This window comes from Chanodichthys erythropterus, chromosome 9 (genome assembly GCF_024489055.1).
Source record: "Chanodichthys erythropterus isolate Z2021 chromosome 9, ASM2448905v1, whole genome shotgun sequence".
Classification (NCBI taxonomy): Eukaryota; Metazoa; Chordata; class Actinopteri; order Cypriniformes; family Xenocyprididae; genus Chanodichthys; species Chanodichthys erythropterus.
Window position 1 is genome coordinate 28,394,051 of NC_090229.1, and position 22,823 is coordinate 28,416,873.

The 22,823-nt window shown below is 36.4% G+C and overlaps 2 protein-coding genes across 9 annotated transcripts; one reads left to right on the forward strand and one right to left on the reverse strand.

Annotated features, from left to right (window-relative positions):
- Positions 1–211: 211 nt before the first annotated feature.
- On the forward strand, positions 212–16,679 carry slc7a4 (solute carrier family 7 member 4). 8 transcript variants are annotated; one of them, XM_067395219.1, is made up of 7 exons: positions 310–327; positions 409–494; positions 2,307–3,382; positions 4,540–5,285; positions 6,459–6,567; positions 8,473–8,665; positions 16,537–16,679. In XM_067395219.1, exons 3-7 carry the CDS (start codon positions 2,401–2,403, stop codon positions 16,553–16,555), a joined length of 2,049 nt encoding a protein of 682 aa, XP_067251320.1. In that variant the 5' UTR covers positions 310–327; positions 409–494; positions 2,307–2,400; the 3' UTR covers positions 16,556–16,679. The 8 variants fall into 8 exon arrangements, with proteins under 8 accessions (XP_067251319.1, XP_067251322.1, XP_067251323.1 ...); XM_067395218.1 differs by lacking the exon at positions 409–494 and having other exon boundaries at positions 212–327; XM_067395221.1 differs by lacking the exons at positions 409–494; positions 16,537–16,679 and adding an exon at positions 9,022–12,667 and having other exon boundaries at positions 212–327; positions 8,473–8,684.
- A 23-nt stretch (positions 16,680–16,702) lies between these two features.
- On the reverse strand, positions 16,703–22,693 carry LOC137026466 (coiled-coil domain-containing protein 157-like). Its single transcript, XM_067393823.1, has 8 exons — positions 22,324–22,693; positions 21,710–22,168; positions 21,245–21,458; positions 21,079–21,156; positions 20,418–20,590; positions 19,128–19,304; positions 18,866–19,028; positions 16,703–16,764 (listed from the first exon to the last, which is right to left on the reverse strand). Exons 1-8 carry the CDS (start codon positions 22,480–22,482, stop codon positions 16,703–16,705), a joined length of 1,485 nt encoding a protein of 494 aa, XP_067249924.1. The 5' UTR covers positions 22,483–22,693.
- Positions 22,694–22,823: the final 130 nt, after the last annotated feature.

Below are 22,823 nucleotides of genomic sequence, written 5' to 3' on the forward strand. Positions count from 1 at the left end.
GTGTTGATGCTCTGTAGTGTGTCTTGTACTGTTGTACACGGTAAAGCACCCCATATCAGATATGCATATTTTGATATGAGACCTTTTTTTAGTAGATTTTATGTCTGAATGAAATATCAGTACCAGTAGTAACAGGTCTGTGTACCAACATAATGGCATTAGGTAAAAGGGAGATTTATATAGGGCTAAATTAATAAAGTAGCCTACTGTACCTTTAAGAGCGGAAACAGCTCCTGTTCTTTCCTCCACCCTCTGCTCTGTTCAATGACGCTTTACAACATCGCTTTCACCGAGCAAGACACGAATGAAAGAACAAATCATTTACAGGTAAAAAGCCATACTATTTTTTTTATGAGGATGTGCATTTATATGCTTTTAATGATTAGCTTTGTCGTTGATACGAAATAGAGCGGGGCAGTTTCTCACCTGTCTTCGTGACGATGCTTAAACACCTTGTGGCTTTAACGTGAAAGGAGGATGAAAACAGACAGCTGGTACGGTATAGTTCAATCAAACAACAACAGCGGAAAAATAATATTGCTGGCTCTTATATATGAGCTTATTTCGGGTCTTTTAAATATCGCTGCAGTCTCAAATGCGTGTTGAGTTTAATTATTCATGCTGCGTTTCACGGAGAAAGGTGGTGCATCAGCATTTAGCCTGTATTCCATAAAAATAAGTATTAAAGTGAGTTATGGATTGACTGTACAATGGAGATTTTCAGATAAGGATGACAGATATGACGTCATCCAGGGCTCGCTCCAGCAGTGGATCTGGAGGCAGCGGATGTGATGTGATGGGAACGGGAATCACCATCTGCCATCTGCACCATGAATGTGTAGACTGTCAACTGAACAACTGTAACCAGGCCACATTTCCACACAACAGATTGATTTGATAAAAAATTAAGTTAGTTGTGTTAGCTTAAATTAGTATTTCAGTTCAGACTAGGAATTTCTGTGCCATATGGATGCGTTTTTTTTTTGTAACCTGTTTAAAGTAACGTCACTAACTTAATACATAGGGCCTGTTATATACATTATGACATTTAAAACGAATATTAAAGCTGCAGACCAATAATGGTTTAAAGATTGTGTCCTTTGTCCTTTATGGCATTGAGCCCAAGGGAGAGGAAGCCCACCCATTAAAATTACATAGACCATGATTGTAGCGATGGCTGTCTGTAAATAATGCACAAAATTTCATAACATAAATGCATGTTAAATAATTGACTAGTTTCTACATTATATTATACAGCACTCTGCTGTGTGCCGTCATAGTAGACCTGGGTGTAATAACTGTTTCAAAAAGTTGTTGGATATTAATTTTTTCATACAGTTCTGCTGAATCTGCTTGTAAGTTTACATAACCCTTGTAGAGTATGGATGGTTTTAATAATTTTAACAAAATAAGAATAAAAAAAAAAATCATCTTATTTTTTATTTAATACCGTCTTAAGCTACATAAGATATTTACATGTTTCCCAGAAAACAAAATAATTGCAATTTACCCCGTTCATCCAATTCTTATGGTTTACACTACCCGGCACTCAAATGCATTGTTTCCTTCTTCAGCATCAGTGATCGTTTCACCTTTTGTAATAGTTGTGTATGAGTCTCTCAGTTGTCCTCAGTGTGAAAAGATGGGTCTTAAAGTCATACAGTAACTGTTGGAAATGGTTCAAATATGCAGAAGATGCTAAAAAAACAAAAAATGTGCAATATGTAGAAGATTTTTCTAAAGAACAGAGCTCAGGACAAACAAGGGACTCGTGAACAACTATCACAAAACATAAAAACAGTCACTGATCATCCAAGTAACAATGCGCAGTATTAAGATTTAAGGGTATTTAAACGTTTAAACTGGTCCGTTTGTGTAAATTTAGTTATTATTTTGTCAGGTGGACTATATGTAAACATCTGTTAATGTGAAACAGCTTATTTAGGACAGTACAAAAAAAAAATAAGATAGAATTTTTAAAATCTTATATTTTGTTAAGATTATAAACATTTAGCATATTCTGCAAGCCATATGTAAACTTATGAGTAGAACTTGTACAACCACTTTAAATCACAGTGAAGTCAAAATTGACAATTCTTATTCTTTATGGAATATTGAAGTATTTATTTTAAATTATTTAATTATTTTGATCATGCACATCCTTATTTTATTTATTTATTTATATATTATTTATTTATTTATATATTTTATATATTTATTTTTTGCACCAAGCACTCATTAATTTCTGACTTTGGCTTTCAGTATATTACAAATTTGATTTTATTTTCTGTTTATTTTTATTTCAGGTTTATAGGGCCTGTTTGACTCTGAAAACCATGGACCAAGTGTGACATTGGTGTATTTCATATCTCTTTTACCAACTCTTCATTCTCTATCAAGATGGCATCATGTGTTTCTGGCTGCTCTTCAATGATGAGGTTCTGTCAGAAGCTGAACAGGCTAAAGACGTTGGAGGATGACGTGATGGCAACATCACTGAAACGTTGTCTGTCCACAGTGGACCTCGCTCTGCTTGGTGTAGGTGGGATGGTGGGATCAGGCCTGTATGTTCTCACAGGAACTGTTGCTAAAGACACCGCAGGACCAGCTGTCGTAGTATCGTTCATCATAGCAGGAGTAGCGTCTCTCATGGCAGCGCTGTGCTATGCTGAGTTTGGTGCCCGTGTACCAAAGACAGGCTCCGCCTACATGTTTACTTATGTCTCTGTTGGGGAAATCTGGGCTTTCCTGATTGGTTGGAATGTAATTTTGGAGTATATGATAGGCGGGGCAGCAGTAGCTCGTGCGTGGAGTGGCTATCTGGACTCTATTTTCAATCACCGCATCCAGAACTTCACTGAAAGTCATGTGATGCGTTGGGACGTGCCCTTCCTCACTCATTACCCAGACCTCTTAGCAGCTTCCATCCTCCTAGTGGCTTCATTTTTCATCTCATTTGGTGTTCGTGTCTCATCTTGGCTCAACCACATCTTTTCGGCCATCAGTATGGTAGTCATTGCCTTTATCTTGGTGTTTGGCTTTGCATTGGCTGATCCAGTCAACTGGAGCGCTCGGGAGGGAGGCTTTGCCCCATTTGGATTTTCAGGTATTATGGCAGGAACTGCAACATGCTTCTATGCCTTTGTTGGATTTGACGTGATAGCAGCTTCCAGTGAAGAGGCCAGTAATCCTCAGAAGGCTGTTCCCACGGCGACTGCCATATCATTGGGCCTGGCGGCCACAGCTTACGTCCTGGTCTCCACAGTTCTTACGTTGATGGTTCCATGGCATACACTCGACCCAAACTCAGCTCTGTCAGATGCGTTCTTCAGACGGGGATATAGCTGGGCCGGGTTCATCGTGGCTGTGGGCTCCATCTGTGGTGAGTATGAGTTAGTGGTTGACATATAGGTTTTTGATGGCAAGTGTTAATATATAGAGAGCAGGGTGGTCAATGGTTGAGTTAATACAAATATACACAATTAAATGAAAACAAAAATGTTGTACAAAATGTTTAATTTAATAACCACTTGTTTTAAGAAATATTTTTATTTTATTTACAAAAAAAATTGATAATTTTGGCCAATCATATGAGCAAATTATTCAGTCACATGTCTTGAGGTAATATCACATCACTTTTTATGCGCTTTTAGGAATTTATTCATTACATTTCTAGGATGGATATATACTGTATATAATATTTATATACTTAATATATACTTAATATTTTTGTTATACTTTGATACCGTGATGAATAGAAAGTTCAAAAGAACAACATTTACTTGAATTAGAAATTGTTGGTAACATAAAGAACTTACTGCCACTTTTGATTAATTTAATGCATCTTAGCTGTATAGAAGTATTAATTTCTTAAAAATATATATAAAATAAAATATATATAATAAAAAATGTTTTTTTTTAAAGAAATTAATACTAAATTAATGAGTAAATTCTGTTCTTTTGGACTTCATATTCATCACGGTATCAAAGTATAACAAAAATATTAAGCAGCACAACTGTTTTCAATATTGATAATAATAAAATGATTCTTGAGCACCAAATAAGCATTAAAATATTAGATTTCTGAAGGGTCATGTGACACTTAAGACTGGAGTAATTATGCTGAAAAATTCAGCTTTGCAATATACAGTTTAAAATATATTCATATAGAAAGTTATTTTAAATTGTAATAATATTTCACAATATTAGTGTTGTGTTTTTTTTATCAAATAAATACAGCCTTGGTGAGCATAAGAGATTTTCAGAAACACAAATTATTACTGACTCCAAACTTATGAACGTTATTGTGTGTACAGATCCATACTGATGTTCATATGGTCACTTTGACATGTAAGAGATATTTATTTTATTTATTTATTTATTTTTTTTTGGAAGACATGACTGAACTTTATAGCAGCCTCTGTAATTCTTGTGTTGATATAGATAAAGAAGTATTGCTAGATTATTAAAATGAAGACTATGGAGTTTATACTGTTTCCTATCTTGTCTAATTAAACCTGGCTAATCTCTCTCATCTAGCCATGAACACTGTGTTGCTCAGCAACCTCTTCTCTCTCCCGCGGATTGTGTATGCCATGGCAGAGGATGGCCTCTTCTTCTCTGTCTTTTCTCGTGTCAACCCTGTAACCAAAGTCCCAGTGATCGCCATTCTTGTTTTTGGCAGCCTTATGGCATTTCTTGCCCTCATCTTTGATCTAGAAGCACTAGTCCAGTTCCTCTCTATTGGCACTCTGCTTGCTTACACGTTTGTAGCAGCCAGCATCATAGTGCTCCGCTTCCAATCGGATAAAAGTACTTGGAGCTCAGGAGGAGGTGGAATCAAGACAGATGCTTCATCCACACCTTCACTGAACCAGTCAGGGCAGCAGGTAGATCCATCTGTGGCAGTGAATGAGACCCAGACCTTTGCACAGGACAGCGGAGAGCCGAAGGAGTATGAATCATTCTCTGATAAACTTCAGCTGGTGGAGAGGCAGAAGGCGGTGAAGGAGAGGCGTGCTGCTGGAACACTGAAGGCTTGTTGGGAACCGTATTTGGGGCGTATACTGGGGGACTGTGAGCCAGGAGAGGTGGTGGCATTCTCTGTGCTGGCTCTGATGGTCAGTGCAGTCTCTCTTTGTGCTGTGTTAGTGTTTGGGAATAACCAGCTGAATCTGCCCATGTGGAGCTTCACTCTGCTGCTGGTCATCTTCAGTCTGGTCTTCCTGCTCAGTCTGGCTCTCATCTGGGTTCATGAACAGCAGCCAAATCACAAGACTTTCCAGGTGAGTTACTAATACCACTGTAATGAGGTGAATAGACATCTGGTTAGACAAAACCACAGATATTTACAGAGATAGTTAAAGGGTTAGTTTACAAAAAAAATACAAATTCTGTCATCAATTACACACTGTCATGTCATTCAGAAACCATACGATTTCTGTTCATCTTTAGAACACAAATAATGTAATTTTTTAATAAAATTTGAGAAATTTCTGTCCCTTCATTTGAAGTGTATTCTCCCAAAACTGAAGTTCAATAAAGAAATCGTAAAAGAAATCCATATGAATTTAATTTAGGATTTTATTCACATGTTGATCAGTGAAAATATTCACATATTGATCAGTGAACATTCTCAGAGCACTCTTTTTATGAAAGTTTTGAACCAAGGTTTGGTTGATTAGATTTTTCATGGAAGGACAGGAATATCTCTGATATTATTAAAATATTTATTTAAAAGATGAAAGTCTTATGGGTTTGTAACAACATGAGGGTGATTGATGACTGAATTTTATTTTTAGTTGAACTTTACACTTTAATAAACAGTGGGAATGAATGTATGGTACACGTAATTAGTTGAATTTCATTTATTATTGAAGAACGTGTGTTTTTATCTTCACAAATATTTGTCTAATATTCGTCCTGTGCAAGCCTACATAATGAAATGTTACAATTGCTTATACTGTACAGTTGTGGTCATAAGTTTATTTACACCTTGCAGAATCTGCAAAATGTTAACTGACTGAGCTTTTGAACTTGAATGTGTAATGATTGACACCTGATAAATACTAAGAGCATTTGGGAGTAAACTGAGGATACTGATATCTGATATAAAATCATGCAAAAATTGTTTCAGTCTAGAGATGTAAATAGATTTTAGCATTGTTTAATGTAAATGTAAATAAGATCATTTCAAAATGAGTTTGGTTTTTAGGAGCTGAATTGGCTGCAACAAACCAAACAAACACACAAACTTACTCTAAACTCCCTTTATTAATAAAACCATATAAGTAAATGTAAAAAGAAAAATGCCAGTATGCCAGGAACCACATGATAAGCAGTTCATGTAAGATGTATGTAAAATAGTTTAAAATAAATAGTTTTCTTGAACCAGTTGATTTAAACACAGAGATTGAGATTCATAGAAATAAGTCACTAGTATGCGTTTCATCATTCAGGTTCCTCTGGTGCCATTTGTTCCTGGCTTCAGCATCCTCCTGAATGTATTTCTCATGTTGAAGTTAAGTCCGCTCACTTGGATCCGTTTCACCATATGGCTCGCAGCAGGTACCAGTTCATCGCATTTCACTTCTCCTTCACCACTGTATTGTGAATTACATAAACATCAATTTAGTAATTACTGTACTAAAGTAAAGCAGCAAACGAGACATACACTTTATGAACTGACAACTCAGTACAGAACAGCATTATCTTATTAAAGAAAATTACTGAAAACAATAAATATAGCCCTGTCTTATGGTGATAGTACACCCAAAAATAAGTATCTACCCTCATATTGTTCCATTCTGTAAGTCTTTATTTCTTCACAAAAGGGATGTTAAGCTGAGTGTTTAACCTACTTTTTTCTTATCATTAAAGAGAATGGCAGCCATTACAAGCCGCTTTTCCATTACAGATGTACACAAAACTTTTGCGATATTTTCTAAATGTCGATAAAAAAAACGATTGTGAAATGACAGCGTATCCATTAACCGATGTTATGGGACTAAAGCGTAATTTTTTTCTTTAGTGATAAGTCTTTCCAAAAAATCATTGCAATGGATAGGTGTATGTATTTCCCAGCCATCACACTAGCCATTATTTTTAATGGAGATGTAGGCGTGATGTCCAAGCATAAATGGTAAGGAAAGCCTTTTATACTTCGGAGCAGCCACGTATGATGTGTTTCTGGTTGTTTCTCCCTCCTATCTGCTTCAAGGTCTTGATAAATTGTGGCATTTCTTTGCTGTTTAGAATCCAGTATTCCCGTAATTCTTTTGTCTTTTATGAGTTTAATAAAGAACTCTGTCTCGTCTTCTGTTCAAACATACCACATCATCTTTAAAGAATGACTGACTTTAACATACGCCAGGTGACCTGTAAATGCGAAAAAAAAAAAAAAAAAACCCTTTCCATTGCAGTTTTGCTATTTTTTTTTCTCCAGTTGCCTGAAAACCCAGCTCCAGTGAGCGAAAAAACGTTTTTAAGATATATGGTAATTTTTGTAAAATTTTGACATGTTTCCATTGGGCATATTTTTAATTCACTATTTTAATTTGCACAATTTGAAGAGTGGTGTAAACGTGACTACTATCAAGCTCCAGTAGCTTTGTGCATGGAACATTCTGAATTGTAAATTGTTACTCACAGATTTGGAGAGTAAATGTAGAAAGAATTTTCATTTTTGAGTGAACTGTCCCTTTAAATATTTTCACACTGACATTTTGTTTGGAAATTGCTTGTAGCTAATAGCCTCGAGTTCAAACTATTAAATGTACTGTTACCCTGACAGGTGACAGTTTTAAACAAACACTATTTTAATTTAATTTTAATATTTCAATATTTTTATAACAAGTTATAAATTGACAATCTATAGACATGTCATTTTTAGACTTGTTTTGTTAGTTTTTTTTAGTCAAAACTAATAGCTAAATGGTGGATGCTTCGCCATGTGCAAGCTCTTAAAGAGACAAGGCAGCTATTGTCTTTAGTGTCTCAGCATTAAAGGTATAGTTCACCCAAAATTGAAAATTCTGTCACCATTTACTCACCCTCAAGTTGTTCCAAATCTGTATAATTTTCTTTGTTCTGTTGAACACAAAGGAAGATGTTTTGAAGAATGTGTTAAACTGAACAGTTTTGGGGCAACATTGACTTCCATAGTAGATTTTTCCTTACATTGGAAGTCAATGGTGCCCCAAAGTGGCCTGGTTACAAACTTTTTTCAAAATATCTTCCTTTGTGTTCAACAAAACAAAGAAAATTATACAGATTTGGAACAACTTGAGGGTGAGTAAATGATGACAGAGTTTTCATATTTGGGTGAACTATCCCTTTAATTGGCTATGGACTCATCTGTGGGAAAAAGAATAACATGATTATCTTCAGCTCCTGTCAGCACTGCTACAAACCATTTAAACAGTTAAACCAGCAGAGTCACATAATCAAATTTGTCCTCTTCCTCTGTCACAGGTCTTCTGGTGTATTTCGGGTATGGCGTCTGGCACAGTAAGGAAGGTTTACGGGAAAAGCAGGGGCAGGAAGTGGCAGCACGATACGTGGTCCTTCCCAGCGGCAGCCTGGTGGAGACAGTCCAGAACGTCCAGCCTGAAGGACACACTCACAACACACACACACCAACCCTCGACAATCCACCTGCCAGCAGGTGATCTGATCATGCTGAGGTGTGTTTACAGTACACCTGCATGCCTGCCTGCTCTATTACTCTTGCTTTCTTTCTCTTATGTTTCACTTCCGTTTACTACTGCTGTCATCATGTCAAGATAAACCAAACTGTTCATCATGGATTAAAGGAATGTTTGGGTTTGATACAAGTAAAGCCCAGCATTTGTGGCATAATGTTTATTTCCATAAAAAAATAAACTCATTTCAACTCATACCTCTTTTTTTAATTCAGAGTGGGACTTTAATGTTTGCAGATTGGCCTTATTCACTTCCTTTGTAAGCGTCTGTAACTCACTTTGTAAGCACTGTAACTCAGATATTTGCTTATTTTTTTAGGAAGGACAAATGTAAAAACATGTAGAAATCAACATTATGCCACAAAGGCTGTGAGAAAAAACTTGTACTGAACATGAAATATTTCTTCTAAAGTCAGTAAGTCATTGTATTTTATGCATTCAACTTCCTTTGTTGGCAGGCATCATAAACATAACTGTGGGCCATTTACTTCCTTTCTTATGTAACATATCCACTGTTAAGATACTTTGAGCAATTATGCTGGCTTGTATGTAAATTATATATGAGAATAAGTGAAGTGCACCATAATTCTGTGGCCCAACCGGATTCAGTATCTCTATTGTCTTTTATGGTGTTTACACAGAGCAGAGTGGATCCGCTTTGCTGCTCTTTGAAAGCTGAAACCTTTAAGACAGGCTGCTGTTTATCATTCAGACACTGATGTAAGTTGTTGCTTGAGCACATTCAGAGGAAAAATTTTTATTTGTGTAGTCCAAACACTGAAACACACAGGTATGATGGTACGTTAATTTATAATGCAAGAGTCTGTGGCTGTTGAAAGATAATTTGGAATGTAGTTACTGGCAGATATCTGATATTTTTTATGGTTTCTGCAGATCTGTGGGAAATACTGACAATCACTGGTTGTTAGACAGAATATATAGGGTCTGTTTAAAGGTCTGTGAGTGTCTTAGCAAATGCTGTAATGGGATCATGTGGATCTACTCAAATCTATCTCCCCCCCCCACACACACACTTACTCTCATGTCCATTTAACAGAAGGCAGGAACCATCAATGGATCACATGAATCTACTCAAACATTACTATTTTTACACATAAATCATCTTTTGTATGTCTAGGTCACAAACACACTCTTTAAACACACACTAACCTCAGTGTCCTTGATTCCAACCCTTTTCTCTGTTTTGTTTTCCACTGCTTTTCTGCACCTCATGAATATTTATTTTTATAATACGGTATAACAGTATATTTATTTATTTTTCAGTGTAACCCAACCAAAATCATGTTTTAATAATGTTCGCTATTCATGATGTTAAAGTGAATTAAGTTTTTCTGTTTTTCATATGTTTGTTTGATAACCTTTGAACCTTAAGCTGCTCTTGAGTAATCGTGTTTCATTTGTGTCCACTGACACTCCTCACTTGCCTTACCTTTGCAAACACACTTACCCTAACATTCACTAATCCTTATTCCCACACTCAGATTTGCACATCTCATGTGACATTGACACACACACACCAAACTCCCCTTATTCTCACACACACTCACACAGTGTTGCGTGACAGAGCTGGGACATTTACTTGGCATCGGTACCTTGGAACTGACTGGTTGTTTTAGCATCTGGGTCAGTGACACACATTTTTTTATTGTCCAAATCTATTAATTTATTAAATATATATGAAATGTTTCTAATATAAATAATAATAACAAAAAAAATACAGAGTGATACAACTCCTGATTTCAGAATGAAGAAAAAAACTCATTAAAGGGATGAAGTTCTTGAAAAGAAATAATTTTATTTTTAATTTTATTCTTAGAAAAAAATACTATAAATAATTGAAAAACTATTTGAGAAGAGTAAATTTCCAAAAACCTGACACACACATTTAAGGGTGTGTTCACACTTTTGAAAAGAAAATGATACATTTAGTCCTGGTTTGTTGTCATTTTTGACACCAAGCCTAATGATACAAAAGAAGAGGCATAAGGATAAGGTCACAACCTGATTGGACAGCTTTTCTGATGTATATTCTGTGACAGAACTTGCCGAACATCCAAAATAATGCTGTGTGCTAAATGCGCTTGTTGTATGTGTGTACATATGGTGGTATTTTTCCCTGCTGAGAACTCATAAAGAGCTTATAAAATGTGTAAAGGAGACAAAACAGCAGCAGAAATTCCTCCATTGCACACAAATTAAGATCTGCTGCAAGAAGACGTGGTTTTGATGCCTGTACTGAAATCTAATGGGCAATGTAGCTCTTATGACGAGAGAAACCAAGTATGCTTGAGCATTCTATACTTTATAGGGTCACACTTTATGACATCACATCTTGTTTTTAGTTTGTTTATCTTTGGTCTGTGTTGTTGTGTTCATATTTAAGTCTAACCACACCAGAGTTTGTTTGGAAGTAGACCCAGACCCTCTGAAAATGTGGGTCTCGGTCCACTTGTTTGGTGCGCGCTAGGGTTCAGATGTTAGCATTCACACTTAAATAAACCACACTAAGCATGTAATCGCACCAGAGTTCATTTTAATCAAACCAAACCTGCCAAGTGTGAACAAACTCTTAAACATTTGTCATTGAGCAAGCTTCATGATTTTATGTTTCATGATTGACCTTATTAGAATAGAATAGAATAGAAAACTCAAAATGATATTGGCAAACTTACACACACATAGTGTTGAGAATTACTGGCCCCCCAATCACCAGTGTGCCCTTCAGATCACTTTACCTTGAGTTTCTCAAAGTGGACTGTCCGTTTTAGTTGGGATGCATTATAAATGTTAAATGACTAATAATAAATCATACTTCACGTTAACACTATATTATTGAGTAACAAGCCCAGAACGGACCATTTCCTCGGTACAAGCATAATAGAAGTGTGTATTTTATACATATATAGATACTGGCTGGATAGCAGATTTAAAAAAAAAAATTCCATACAAAAGCAAGTAAGGGATATTCCGCTTCACAAGCCCCTGTAATCTCCCTCACCCCCAAGATTTACAGCGTTCCCTTCCTCACAGATTGACCCAGATTATCCCTGTAGAGAGAGTCAGTGCAGCTGGAGATTAATGTAGAGCACTACACACATTCAGAAACATGATGTGTCATTCTACTTCCTGCTGTTTCTGTTTAATCATGCACACTCCTAATTCTTCCTCTCTGAAATAAAGAATGTGACTGCTCCATCTCGGTATACCAAAATGTCATTATATATTCCTGTTTATGTCCTTCATACCATTTTTATCAATCACATGATTAGGGTAAAAGCCCAACACATCACATTGTGGCTGCCACTGCTTCATATAGAATATTGATATAAATTACTCCCTTTACTGAGTGCACTTGCTCTGGTGTTTGTTCAGGCGCTTCTAATGGAGGTTTATATTCCAAGTCTGTTTTCTACTTTTGTTCAACAGCTGTCTTGAATTTGTATCTAAAACTGTCTGCCAGTCCACTTTGCTGTATAATCCACTTCATGTCTTTCTGGCAGCCAAACGTAGTTGCTTAATGAGGATGTTGAAGACTAGATGAAGGCACAAGTCCCAGTTAACAAGTAAATATTACATATGTATGTTTGTATAGCACATGTAACCAATGGCCTTAATGATTCAGATACTGAAGCATTCCCAAAGTTTTACATACAGCTACTGTAGACTTGTAATTTTAGACTTGTATAGACAGTAATTTTGTGGAATTTAACATTATTGAATCAAAGATGAAAATGATTATAAAGCTGGGATCTTGTTTTAAAGAAATTTTGGAGCACCTGTTTTTGTCTTAACCTCTTTCTACACATTTTCCTGTAAACCAGCTTGGTTTGTTTATGCCCTTCTCACTTGCACTCTCATCTCTTATTATGAAATTTCCTCTTTGTTGTGTCATGAGCATATACCTCTGTCTTTGTAACATTCTGTTATAGTGATGAATAAATGTTTTGAAGCATCATATGGTTCTGCTATTCATATAATTTGTGGGGGTTTTTTTATATCTATTTTTGTGGAATTTTTATCATAGCTAATATTAAGAGGCGAACATTTTAGTATACATTTTCTTTTAAAAAATCCATGGTAAAAACGTTAACATCAGGAATGACAGATAAATCTGACAGGAATGGATTATTAGATTAAGCTAAACTTGTAAGAAGTCACATTGGAATTTTTTCCAATTACCAGTTTAACCTAGACGACCCTGGCTTAAATAGGTGTACATAGATAATTGGAGCATTAACTTTTGCTCTGTGTTTGTCAAATGCTACATGAATGATGCAGCTTGACAACCAGAATCTACCCAGACTCCATAATATGACCCCCATCATGCTTAGCTGCACATGAGAATCCCATCAGTGCCACAGAACAAAAGACTAGGGTTAAATTTCTCTTATGACGAGAGACTGAGTACTGAGTTTGTCAGTCCTATAAACACAATATTGTTCCATAGTAATGTGCAATACAGTGTGTACCTTGAGTTTACCACAGGCTCCAACACAGAAAACAGTGTGACAGAAAACATTGTGTGTGCAGTTGATTCAATATTACATACAGCACTGATAGACTGATGGATCTCTGCAGTGAAAAGATGAGGTTTCACTCAAACCTGAGGGTTACCATGACAACAACATTACCATGAGGCCTTTGTCAGTAATACATTCACATCTGTTCAGTTGTCAAGGTTAAAATTATCTTAGTTCACAATACATTAACTAATGTTAACAGATCTTAATGTATTATTGAAGGTTGAGATTAACATTAACAATGAAAAATAAATGCTTTAGAAGTATTGTTCATTGTTAGTTCATGTTAACTAATAGTTAACAAATGAGACCTAACTGTAAAGTGTCACTAATTTATGAATATTTAAAAGATATGGGTGTTGACGACAGCCCAGACTCTCTGTTGTCAGTTCATGTTATTTAGCTGTTTTGACGTTCTCCTGTGTTAAAACTGCCACTGTTAAAGTCAAATTTACATTCTACTGGCATATGCAATAAACATCCATCATACACAAACGGGAAAAAACAAATCTAAAGGAAATACATAATAATGGACATTAATGAGCAATAAACAGCTGTAGAAATGATAAAAGTTGTATCGTTCTTGAAGTAATATTCTGAATGCATGTTGCCAAGTCAATGGAAGGATGATTGATTAAAGGTGCCCTCGAATGAAAAATTGAATTTATCTTGGCATAGTCAAATAACAAGAGTTCAGTACATGGAAATGACATACAGTGAGTCTCAAACTCCATTGTTTCCTCCTTCTTATATAAATCTCATTTGTTTTAAATCTCAACATAACACCGACTGTTACGTAACAGTCGGGGTGTACACCCCCAATATTTGCATATGCCAGCCCATGTTCCCAACATTATGAAAGGCATTAGACAAGGGCAGCCAGTAACGTCTAGATCTGCACAGGTGAATCAACAGACTAGGTAAGCAAGCAAGAACAATAGCGAAAAATGGCAGATGGAGCAATAATAACTGACATAATCCATGATATCATGATATTTTTAGTGATATTTGTAAATTGTCTTTCTAAATGTTTCGTTAGCATGTTGCTAATGTACTGTTAAATGTGGTTAAAGTTACCATCGTTTATTACTGTATTCACGGAGACAAGAGCTGTCGCTATTTTCATTATTAAACACTTGCAGTCTGTATAATGCATAAACACAACTTCATTCTTTATAAATCTCTCCAACAGTGTAGCATTAGCCGTTAGCCACAGAGCACAGCCTCAAATTCATTCAGAATCAAATGTAAACAATATAACAGTATACAATACTCACATAATCCGACGCATGCATGCCGCATGCATGACGAACACTTTGTAAAGATCCATTTGAGGGTTATATTAGCTGTGTAAACTTTGTTTATGCACTGTTCAAAACAAGCGCGAGCTCCGTGGGCGTGGAGCACGAGAATTAAAGAGCCAGTAGCCCTGAATCGGCTCATTTATAATGATGCCCCAAAATAGGCAGTTAAAAAACTGAATTAAAAAATATCTATGGGCTATTTTGAGCTGAAACTTCACAGACACATTCAGGGGACACCTTAGACTTATATTACATCTTTTTTTAAAAAGTTCTAGGGCACCTTTAATATAATGTAGTAAATGCATAATTCGTAAATGCAATTCATACATACAATGACTTGAATACATCTCTTCTGTGATGAACATGTTTTTAATAGACAGACTAATCTTTCATTGAAATGAAAAGAACTTTTTGCAATTATTAATGGACAAGGCTTCATGTCACACAACATGTCAACACAAGAGATTTTGCCACTGTCTTTGCTTTTTCCACTGCTTCTGTTTGCACACGCAGAGTCTCATCATTCACCAGTCATTTTCTCAGCTCTCGTCAAACGCTCCTCTAGCTGCTGACTGTCACAGTATCCCTCTCTCTTAAAGCTAACAATGGAGTGCAGCAGTGTATCATCTAACACCATTCTCTGCTCTGTTCCATTGGCCTTGGCTTGGTTTTGAACGCTTTCACACCTACAGCTTTTTCTGCACTCCTTGCATGTAATATGGAACAGTTTGAAATTCGAGAGAGAGTGTTGCACCACATGAACAAAAATATTCAAAGTTCCATAATGCCTCAGTGACCAGCCCTGAGATGACTGTGTCTCTTCAGGCTCCTGTAAATGGTCTTCTAAAGGAGGAAATGGCTCCAGCGTTGTGAATTTGGTTGAACAGAGTACATTTCCTTCGCCAAAGTCACAGATGGAAAGACTTTTAAATATATACCACTGATTGAGGGTTACAGTAAACCCATCTGCTAAACTCAAGTGAACTTTTGCAGTGTTATCATAAAGAGTATAATAAAAATTGCGCATGTTATTCAGTAGGATGTTGATTGCAGGCTGATTCTCCAAGATCTTTCCAGTAACAGCAACCTAAGAGTCTAAACTAAAGATAATTAATAAATCGATACAAAAGAGCTGTAAAATACTAGAGAAACCCACACTAATGCACACACGCAGGATTCCTCCATCCACAAACACTATAGTGCCTCAGAAGCATGGCTTCATTCACGCCTGGCTGCTTACAAAAATGGACCTAAAATGTCTTCCAATTCTGCATGCCCTGTAAAACGACCAACATATTGGCCCATGCAATGGTTGATGAGACAAAATTTCATATATTTATATTTACACTTATAATACTATCAAGCTCCCCCCTTATCTACCTTGATACTGTTAGATTTAAATATAGAAAAGTGCGGGAGCCAATCAAACACAGTGTGGGAAATATGACGCAAGATGAGCAGAGGGATTTTTACTTTCATTTTTATAATTCACATTTTAGTAGTATGGTGACCATAATGTGCTTTTTAAGAAAAGAAAAACTGGGAGCAGGAGAGCATTACTGGGAAAAGAATCAGATTCTCAATTTACTTTCCCAATTGTCATGTTCCTTCTTGCGGCTGGTAACCAATGTGTGAGTGTTCACAGAGAGTAATGATACTAACAAAACCTAAATCATATAATTTTGATACAGTCCTCACATAAAGTCAGCTAGCTTCTTTTAGCATCATTTTGGCCTGAAATATTAACCAGCATCAATATTTTCCAACCCAGTTGCTGAACAGCATGGATTTGAAGATCCAGTTCATACAACATTCTTTGTTGCTTGTTGTGCAACATTCGTAAAATGCCATATGTCCATTGTAAGGTCAACGTCTCCAGACCTATCTGTCCATTGAGTGACATCACTTCCTCCTGCGACGTGTGCCTGCAGACCGGATGTGAGCAGCCTGACGAATGTTCATGTATCTTTCTTCCACATCTTGGTGCAGAGAGAGGCAGAGAGTCTGATGATGAAGAAAGGATGAAGGGGAGGTGGGAGAAGAGGTGCTAGAGCTGTCCAGAGGTCCCATCGCTACAGCTTCTCTGTCTATCTCTACTGTCCCAGAGTCTGAAAATCTTTGTTTTTCCTCTTTGTCCTTCATTCTGGCTAGACTGTTACTCAGGGAGGCGTTCTCCTGCTGCAGAACCCGGATCCTCACTGAGTTTGCCTTCAGCTGCTGCTCCATGTCACACATCACATCACCTGTAGCTGTGACACACAGAGAAAACCGGTTGTAAGTGGCAGGTAGGGGTGGGAATCACAAGAAATGTAACGGGTGTTTATACTATGGAAGCATATGTGTTGCAGAATTCAATTTGCAAAATGCAATTAAGAAAAATAACATTTAATTGATCATTTTGCTACAATTTTTGCTTGACCGTGTTATATATATAATTTCTGTAATACATTTTCATTTTAATTTTGCAACTTATAAAGCATTAAAATATGTTTAAATTATATGTTAACATAGTGTAGGAACTGGCAAGTGTAAATTATATTATTGAATTTGAATTATTTTGCTCCAAACATTGCATATATATGGAAAATGTAAATTTAAATACAGAAATGCATTGCCATTTTACATATTGCATTGCCATTTTGCATATTACATTTAAAATTGAATATTGCTACACATATGCTTCCATATTATACAGACTTTCAAATGAGGTTTTACAGTCTTTTAAGAGAGGCAACATCTAACAATTGGCCTAACTATGTATCAAATAACAGTACCAAAATGTGGTAACACATTTCATTAATTTTTTAATTTTTATAAAATACTTCTGTCAAACCTGCACTGATTTTCTGTCTCACAGGCCTTAACATAACACAAGTTGTAAGCTGTATTTGTTTAATTCACTCGAAAAGAACCGGGTAGTTGTTCATTAAAGAATCTGTTGTCCTGTATTGTTTTTATTTACTGAAATACCACAACAACAAAACAAGTGTTGCAAAATACTTTTATGAATCAGACTACAAATGTTACTACTGTTTTGATTCACTTAAAAGAGTCGACTCATTGGAGTAATTCTTTGGGGAACTGGGGCACAATGATCACGCTGATGTTTTTGATTCACTGAACAAATGGCTCATAAAAGTTCTTCTTTTGTTTCTGATTTGGACCTCACTGGTCGGTGTATGTTTTGTGCCATAGATTCAGTAGCGGTGCTGCTAATAGTATAGATTGCATTAGTGCCCACCCAATTTTCAGCAGTCTTGGTTCTGGAATTATTAGTCCCATATAATTTTTCCCATAGGTATTTTTAGAAAGAAACCTTCGTTAAAAAGTTATAAGCCAAGAATCAAACCAACCAGCCACATGGTGAATCACAACATTGCGAATGGACAAAGTAACAAGTTTGTGTAATTAATGGCTTTAACAATCTATTGAGTATAGAGGTTTCTTTTATATATATACACTTTACAGGAGTGGATGGTTCTATTGCCACAAGCCGTGCAACGTACTTGTTGCAATTCTCTGATTAATAAAGAGTTCTTTCTTTAAGGGTAATATGTTATCATTTAAAAATCAATTCCCTATGGAGAAAATCAATGGGATTTTTACTTCCAGGAACCCAACATTAAACTCTATTGCAGGAGAATGCATTAACCTTACGTTCATTAGCAGAACCGGATGTCATTCCGTTATTTAAAAAAAGGCAATGTCTACTTGCACTGTTGGCAAAGGCTATTTTCACTTACTCTGCTGACCATGCTCTTCATATATTTTCCCTTTAGAACAAATAGCATAGTACTTGTTTTTACACTCTGCTATTAAAACTTGTGCAAACAGTATCTACCACTACTTACACCCAATGTAAATAACACCTAAATTTTTACACTGTGTATAAATAGCCACTGCCTTCTGAATAAATTCTGGTTCTGAATAAGAAATTAGTTCCAAACTTAAAGTCACCATGAAAACAAAATAGACAAATCTTGTTTTTTTATGAAATATTGCAGTATTGCAATATTGTATTTATTATAAATGATTTATCTGTGCACATCAGTATTTTTATTTTAATTCACTTGCACTTGTAATTTTTAATCAAAACAACTTCCACTTGCACTTATATCTCTTCTTTTCTCTGATGATGTTTACGGCATGAGGGTGTGTGGGACAACTCACAGCAATAGCAAACCACAATAACCCGATTAATTCCTGATTGGCAAAATCAAGCCGCTTCACTCAGATATACATCACAATAAAGAAAAAAAGACTATTGCAACCGTTTCATGCCAACTTTAAGTGTCAGGAGTGGGCAGAGTTCACTCACTCTGTGGTGCTGCATGTGGGTTAAGCTCAGGAAAGGCCACCAGTATCCTCTCTCTCTGGGCAGCTTCTTCAAGCATCTCTTTCAGATGAGACACACTCTCCTCCAGTTCTGTGATCTGTGTCTGCTGCCTCTGTTTCTCAATACACAGTGAACTACATTGGGACTGCAGAGAAAGAAACCTTCAGGTTTACTTTCATGTAGTCAGGCTGATTCTGTCATACTAAATATTTTTGACTTTAAATGAGTTATTTGAGATGTTTACCTGCTGCTGTGTGAGTTGCTCCTGAAGTGTGTCTTTTTCTTGTATGATCTGTGTGAGTTTGTTGGCAAGATCAGCTTTTTCATCCTCACATTCTTCCAGACTGCCATGTAGATCCTCAGTCTGCTGAACCAGCACATCCAGATGCTTCCGCAGAGCCGTCTGCTTCACCTGAAGAGCCTGTGCACAAAACGACCATGTTTCATGATCTAAATAGATGGAATCAAGTCCAGCTCAACACTTTTCCTCATTGAATATCATGTTATGGAGGTAACATTGTTAAAGTGTTGATTTTAAAGGTGCCGTAGAATGGAAAATTGAATTTACCTTGGCATAGTTAAATAACAAGCGTTCAGTACATGGAAATGACATACAGTGAGTCTCAAACACCATTGTTTCCTCCTTCTTGTGTAAATCTCATTTGTTTAAAAGACCTCAGAAAAACAGGCGAATCTCAACATAACACCGACTGTTACGTAACAGTCGGGATCATTAATATGTACGCCCCCAATATTTGCATATACCAGCTGTTCAAGGCATTACACAAGCCAGTATTAACATCTGGATGTGCACAGCTGAATCATCAGTCTAGGTAAGCAAGCAAGGACAATAGCGAAAAATGGCAGATGGAGCGATAATAACTGACATGATCCATGATATCATGATATTTTTAGTGATATTTGTAAATTGTCTTTCTAAATGTTTCGTTAGCATGTTGCTAATGTACTGTTAAATGTGGTTAAAGTTTCCATCGTTTATTACTGTATTCACGGAGACGAGCTGTCGCTATTTTCATTTTTAAACACTTGCAGTCTGTATAATTTATAAACACAACTTCATTCTTTATAAATCTCTCCAACAGTGTGTAATGTTAGCTTTAGCCATGGAGCACCATCAAACTCATTCAGAATCAAATGTAAACATCCAAATAAATACTATACTCACATGACCCGAAGCACGCATGCAGCATGCATGACGAACATCTTGTAAAGATCCATTTGAGGGTTATATTAGCTGTGTCAACTTTGTTTATGCACTGTATTATAGTCGAGAGCTCGGGGGCAGGGAGCGCGCAATTTAAAGGGGCTGCGCGCTGAATCGGTGCATAGTTAATGATGCCCCAAAATAGGCAGTTAAAAAAATGTATTAAAAAAAATCTATGGGGTATTTTGAGCTTAAACTTCACAGACACATTCAGGGGACACCTTAGACTTATATTACATCTTGTGAAAGAACGTTCTAGGGCACCTTTAATATTATGATATTTATCCTAGTAATCATACTATGACACACCTCATGCTGGCGTTGCACACTGTGGTTTTTGGCGCTTTCTTTGTCTAACAGTGTCTGTGTACTTCTGAGCTCCTTCTCCAGGTTTTTCCTGCTCTCCTCCATCTCTTTTAACATGGTCTCTTGTGAATTATGCAGATGATGAACTTGCTCCTGAAGTGCAGCCCTCTCACATTCTATAGAAAATAAATGTAACCCATTACTTACATCATCCCAAAATCTATCTTGTCACATTCCCTAATTCAGGGCTTTTCAAACTGGGGTCGAGGGACCCCCAGGGGCCACCCTTAGAAAATTTGAGATAAAATTCTACAATAATAAAATATTCTAGTAATAAAGTTAAAAATAAAGTATTCATTAGAGCTGTCAAGAACAAGATGTTAAAATTGTTTAATGCAATATTTTTCAACACATTTATAGAATTAGAAGTTCTTATTAAATATATATAAATTGCCATTGCATTTTAACAAGGGGGTCTTTAACATCAAAAACTTTGAAAACCCCTGCCCTGTATTACTCAATATATTTAGTTAAATCATTGCATTGATCATTTTGTACTACAATACAGCTCAAAAAAGGGAAAGATTTTTGAAAGATTTTATTACAGTTCCATTTTTGTGGACAGTAGTTGTAGTGGATACTTTTATAATGATGTTCAGCTTACCAAGACTCTGTTTTGCTTCTGTCTGCAAATTTAGTTCTGCTGTGAGTTCAGAATTTTTTTCCTCTAATAACGTCACACCTGTGAATGACAATGTTTATTAAAATTAACTGCATTAACTTTTATATAAGTTTCAGATATGAGTTAAGGGTTTTAAAGAAACACTCACCTCTCTTTAACTCCTCCTGCTCCTCCTTTAGCCTCCTTACTTCTCCCTCTCCCTTGAACTTTACCTCCTGCATTCTGCGCTCACACTCCTCCTCCATCTTCCTCCTCTCCTCCTTTTCTCTTTTGATTGTCTCTGATAGCTGTTTTCTCAGCTTCTCTCGCTCCATCTCTGTCTCTTTCAGCTTCTTTTTCAGTGGCTCAACAGTTTCTCTCACCTCCAATTTAAAAAGAATAATCAAATGAGGTAATACACTACTGGTCAAAAGTTTGGAGTAATTAGATTTTTCAGTTGAATTAATAAATGAACACCAAATCAGCATATTAGATTAATTTCTAAAGGATCATGTGACTGGAGTAATGATGCTGAAAATTCAGCTTTGCCATCACAGGAATAAATTACATTTTAAAATATATTCAAACAGAAAACAGATTTTTTTAAATTATAATAATATACTCAGACCCTCACCTCCAGAACATGTTTCCCAACACGGCTCATATCCTTACACTGCTCACTTGCCCATTGGGAAATGTCACATGCAGACAAGCGGCCCAGCTGCTGTGTTTCCTCCACAGCTTCCAGGAAGCCCTGCATGGAGCAAGGCAAACCCAGAGACTGGCAAAGAGACACTAGAGCCTCACTGCTCTCCTTCATCACTGCCTGAACACAAGCACAGGCCTCACAGGGCACCAGGGCCGACTCTACTGTCTGACAGCTCACAGTGTGAGTGGACGGAGACACACAGGAGCCTGCAGTGGACACTCTTCTGTGGTGGGAAGAGGAATCTGGGGTACTTGAGCTGGTTTTATGGGGACTTGTCATGGAGGTGCTCTGTGTATTGTGTGTATTAACAGTAGGAGTGTTTGCTGCTGTTCTGGTAATGAATGATGAACTCCGTCGAGATCGAAGTTGCTGTCCATTAGTCCCCTGAAAGAAAAGATATTTTAGTAAATCTTTAGGTTCCAAATTAACTGATTGTTTTCAGTGAAATAGGATTGATTACACTGTTTAATGGTTTAGTTTATAAGCAAGGATCATTTTTGCAAGTCTTATGTGTGTTTTGTCTTTATCATCCTTCTTACTTCTTGTGCTTGTTGATTTCTGAGCTGAAGTAGGTTGTTCCAGAAGCGTTTGACCACAGGACCGATGGAAACAGAGGATTCATTTTGACCAGATGATAAAACTCTCTGCTTCTCAAGCAACAGCTCTGCGTGAACATTAAAACTCTGAAGAAGAAGCATTAATCTGGGACAAACACACAAATGCACATAATGAATTTTGATTTAAAAAAAAAAAAAAGATGGTTCCCACAAAAATATTGAACAGCAGCACCAAATCAGCATATCAGAATTATTTCTGAAGGAACATAAGACACTGAAGGAGTAATGGCTGCTGTAAATGTAGATTTGCCATCACATTAATGGCAAATCTACAATACATTAACAGAAAACAGTTATTTTAAAATGTAATAATATTGTAAAATAGAGTAAAAATAGTAACAGTGTTACTGTTTTTACTCTATTTTAATCAAATAAATGTATCTTGGGTCAGCATAAAAGACAAGTGTTTTACACAATTCACA

What these genes read in the sequence shown, in the direction of transcription:
- slc7a4 (XM_067395218.1), top strand. Translation starts at nt 2,401, where the DNA reads ATGGCATCATGTGTTTCTGGCTGCTCTTCAATGATGAGGTTCTGTCAG. An exon ending in GGCTGTGGGCTCCATCTGTG is followed by an intron (nt 3,383 to 4,539) that starts GTGAGTATGAGT and finishes TCTCTCATCTAG; the next exon opens with CCATGAACACTGTGTTGCTC. An exon ending in CAAATCACAAGACTTTCCAG is followed by an intron (nt 5,286 to 6,458) that starts GTGAGTTACTAA and finishes TTCATCATTCAG; the next exon opens with GTTCCTCTGGTGCCATTTGT.
- LOC137026466 (XM_067393823.1), bottom strand. Translation starts at nt 22,482, where the DNA reads ATGCTTCTTCTTCAGAGTTTTAATGTTCACGCAGAGCTGTTGCTTGAG. An exon ending in GTGTGCAACGCCAGCATGAG is followed by an intron (nt 19,305 to 20,417) that starts GTGTGTCATAGT and finishes TTTTGTGCACAG; the next exon opens with GCTCTTCAGGTGAAGCAGAC. An exon ending in CCCACATGCAGCACCACAGA is followed by an intron (nt 16,765 to 18,865) that starts GTGAGTGAACTC and finishes GACATGGAGCAG; the next exon opens with CAGCTGAAGGCAAACTCAGT.